The sequence below is a fragment of the Cyprinodon variegatus genome, unplaced genomic scaffold (genome assembly GCF_000732505.1).
Source record: "Cyprinodon variegatus isolate N-32 unplaced genomic scaffold, C_variegatus-1.0 Scaffold756, whole genome shotgun sequence".
Lineage (NCBI taxonomy): Eukaryota > Metazoa > Chordata > Actinopteri > Cyprinodontiformes > Cyprinodontidae > Cyprinodon > Cyprinodon variegatus.
In genome coordinates this window covers 116,333-117,523 of record NW_015151209.1, presented here as the reverse complement: position 1 = coordinate 117,523, position 1,191 = coordinate 116,333, and the positions used below count along the sequence as shown (strand labels likewise).

At 41.1% G+C, this 1,191-nt stretch overlaps 1 protein-coding gene across 1 annotated transcript in view; it reads left to right on the top strand.

The window, feature by feature from the left end:
• Positions 1-1,191, top strand: part of LOC107098207 (cell surface glycoprotein MUC18-like) — a 118,681-nt gene that overhangs the window by 93,964 nt on the left and 23,526 nt on the right. Inside the window, exon 8 of the mRNA XM_015395730.1 lies at positions 217-332. Within this exon, the coding sequence (XP_015251216.1) occupies positions 217-332 (116 nt within the window). The remainder of the gene's footprint in view (positions 1-216; positions 333-1,191) is intronic.

The window sequence follows — 1,191 nt, the reverse complement described above, 5'->3', positions numbered from 1 at the left end:
GTGAAACCTTGAAAGCTCGCAGATCAGGATGGTCTCATGAGGCTATTGCACAGGGGGTCCATCTGTATCATTAGCAGTGGCCACCCTGTGCAATGCCTTGGGCACCCCCTAGTGGCGCCACTGCTAATGATAGACATGGAAGTGTTCTCAAGGAGAAACGTAGAACAATTAGTGACCATATAAGTTATGTTATTGTTTTTGCTTCTCCTGTTTCAGACTTGGACCCAGCAGTTGTGATTCCTAAAGACTCAGAGGTTATGCTTACAGGGGAAGATCTGGTAGCATCCTGCAACGCCTTGTCCTCCCTGAAAACCGTAACAGTCTGGTACAAGGTACACTTTGCAAAGACGAGTCATTTAATAGCAGTAATGGTTGGCTGTGCATCCACTGAGGCTGCTGTCACACCTTGACGATTTAGACCAGCGTATGTCTGACGTGCGAAAATTCTGCAGCTAGGTTAATACTGCGATCAAAGAAATCTTTTATTTTATTTTTTGTTTTTTAACAGTGTCCTGTCTGGCAATGTGGCAATAAGAAAAATTGTCTTGATGCCAAAAAAAGAGCGTAACAGATTTTGCTTTCACAAGTGGAGCAGTACGGCTATCACCATAGTGTTCCGCTTGATTTATGCATATAAATAGCTTTATCATGATAATGTAGGGAGTATTACAGATTATATGGACACTACAGTGTAAGTAGAACAGGAAAGGAAAAATAAACAAAGCTTTTTATGCAGGCTGGATGCCTCCGGGCGCATTGCTGCTCCTCTCAGGAGGAGATCAGCTTTAACTGATGCTTGTGCATCATTTAATGGGCGTTACGCTGCCCTGCGTTATGCATAAGTTAGGCTGTCATTGGACGAAAGTGGACTCGTTATGAATACTCTATGTATTTGCCCAAAATTCGGAAAAATACATAGAAAGTTCAGCGTATGCCAGCATTTTAGAAGATTCTGGGACGTCAGGCATACCCTGGCTAAATGGGCGAGGTGTGACAGCGCCCTAAGACAACTTAAACTAATTTACATATAAATATAGATTTAAATCATGAAAAACTTTCAGGTAAGTATTGTTCTGCAAGGTTGTGTGTGCAATCATATTACTATAACATGAGATTTAATGAATAAAAACCTTCTTTTTATGTTGTAATAAACTAAATGGCTCTGGTTTAGCTGTGGGCAACAATCATCAA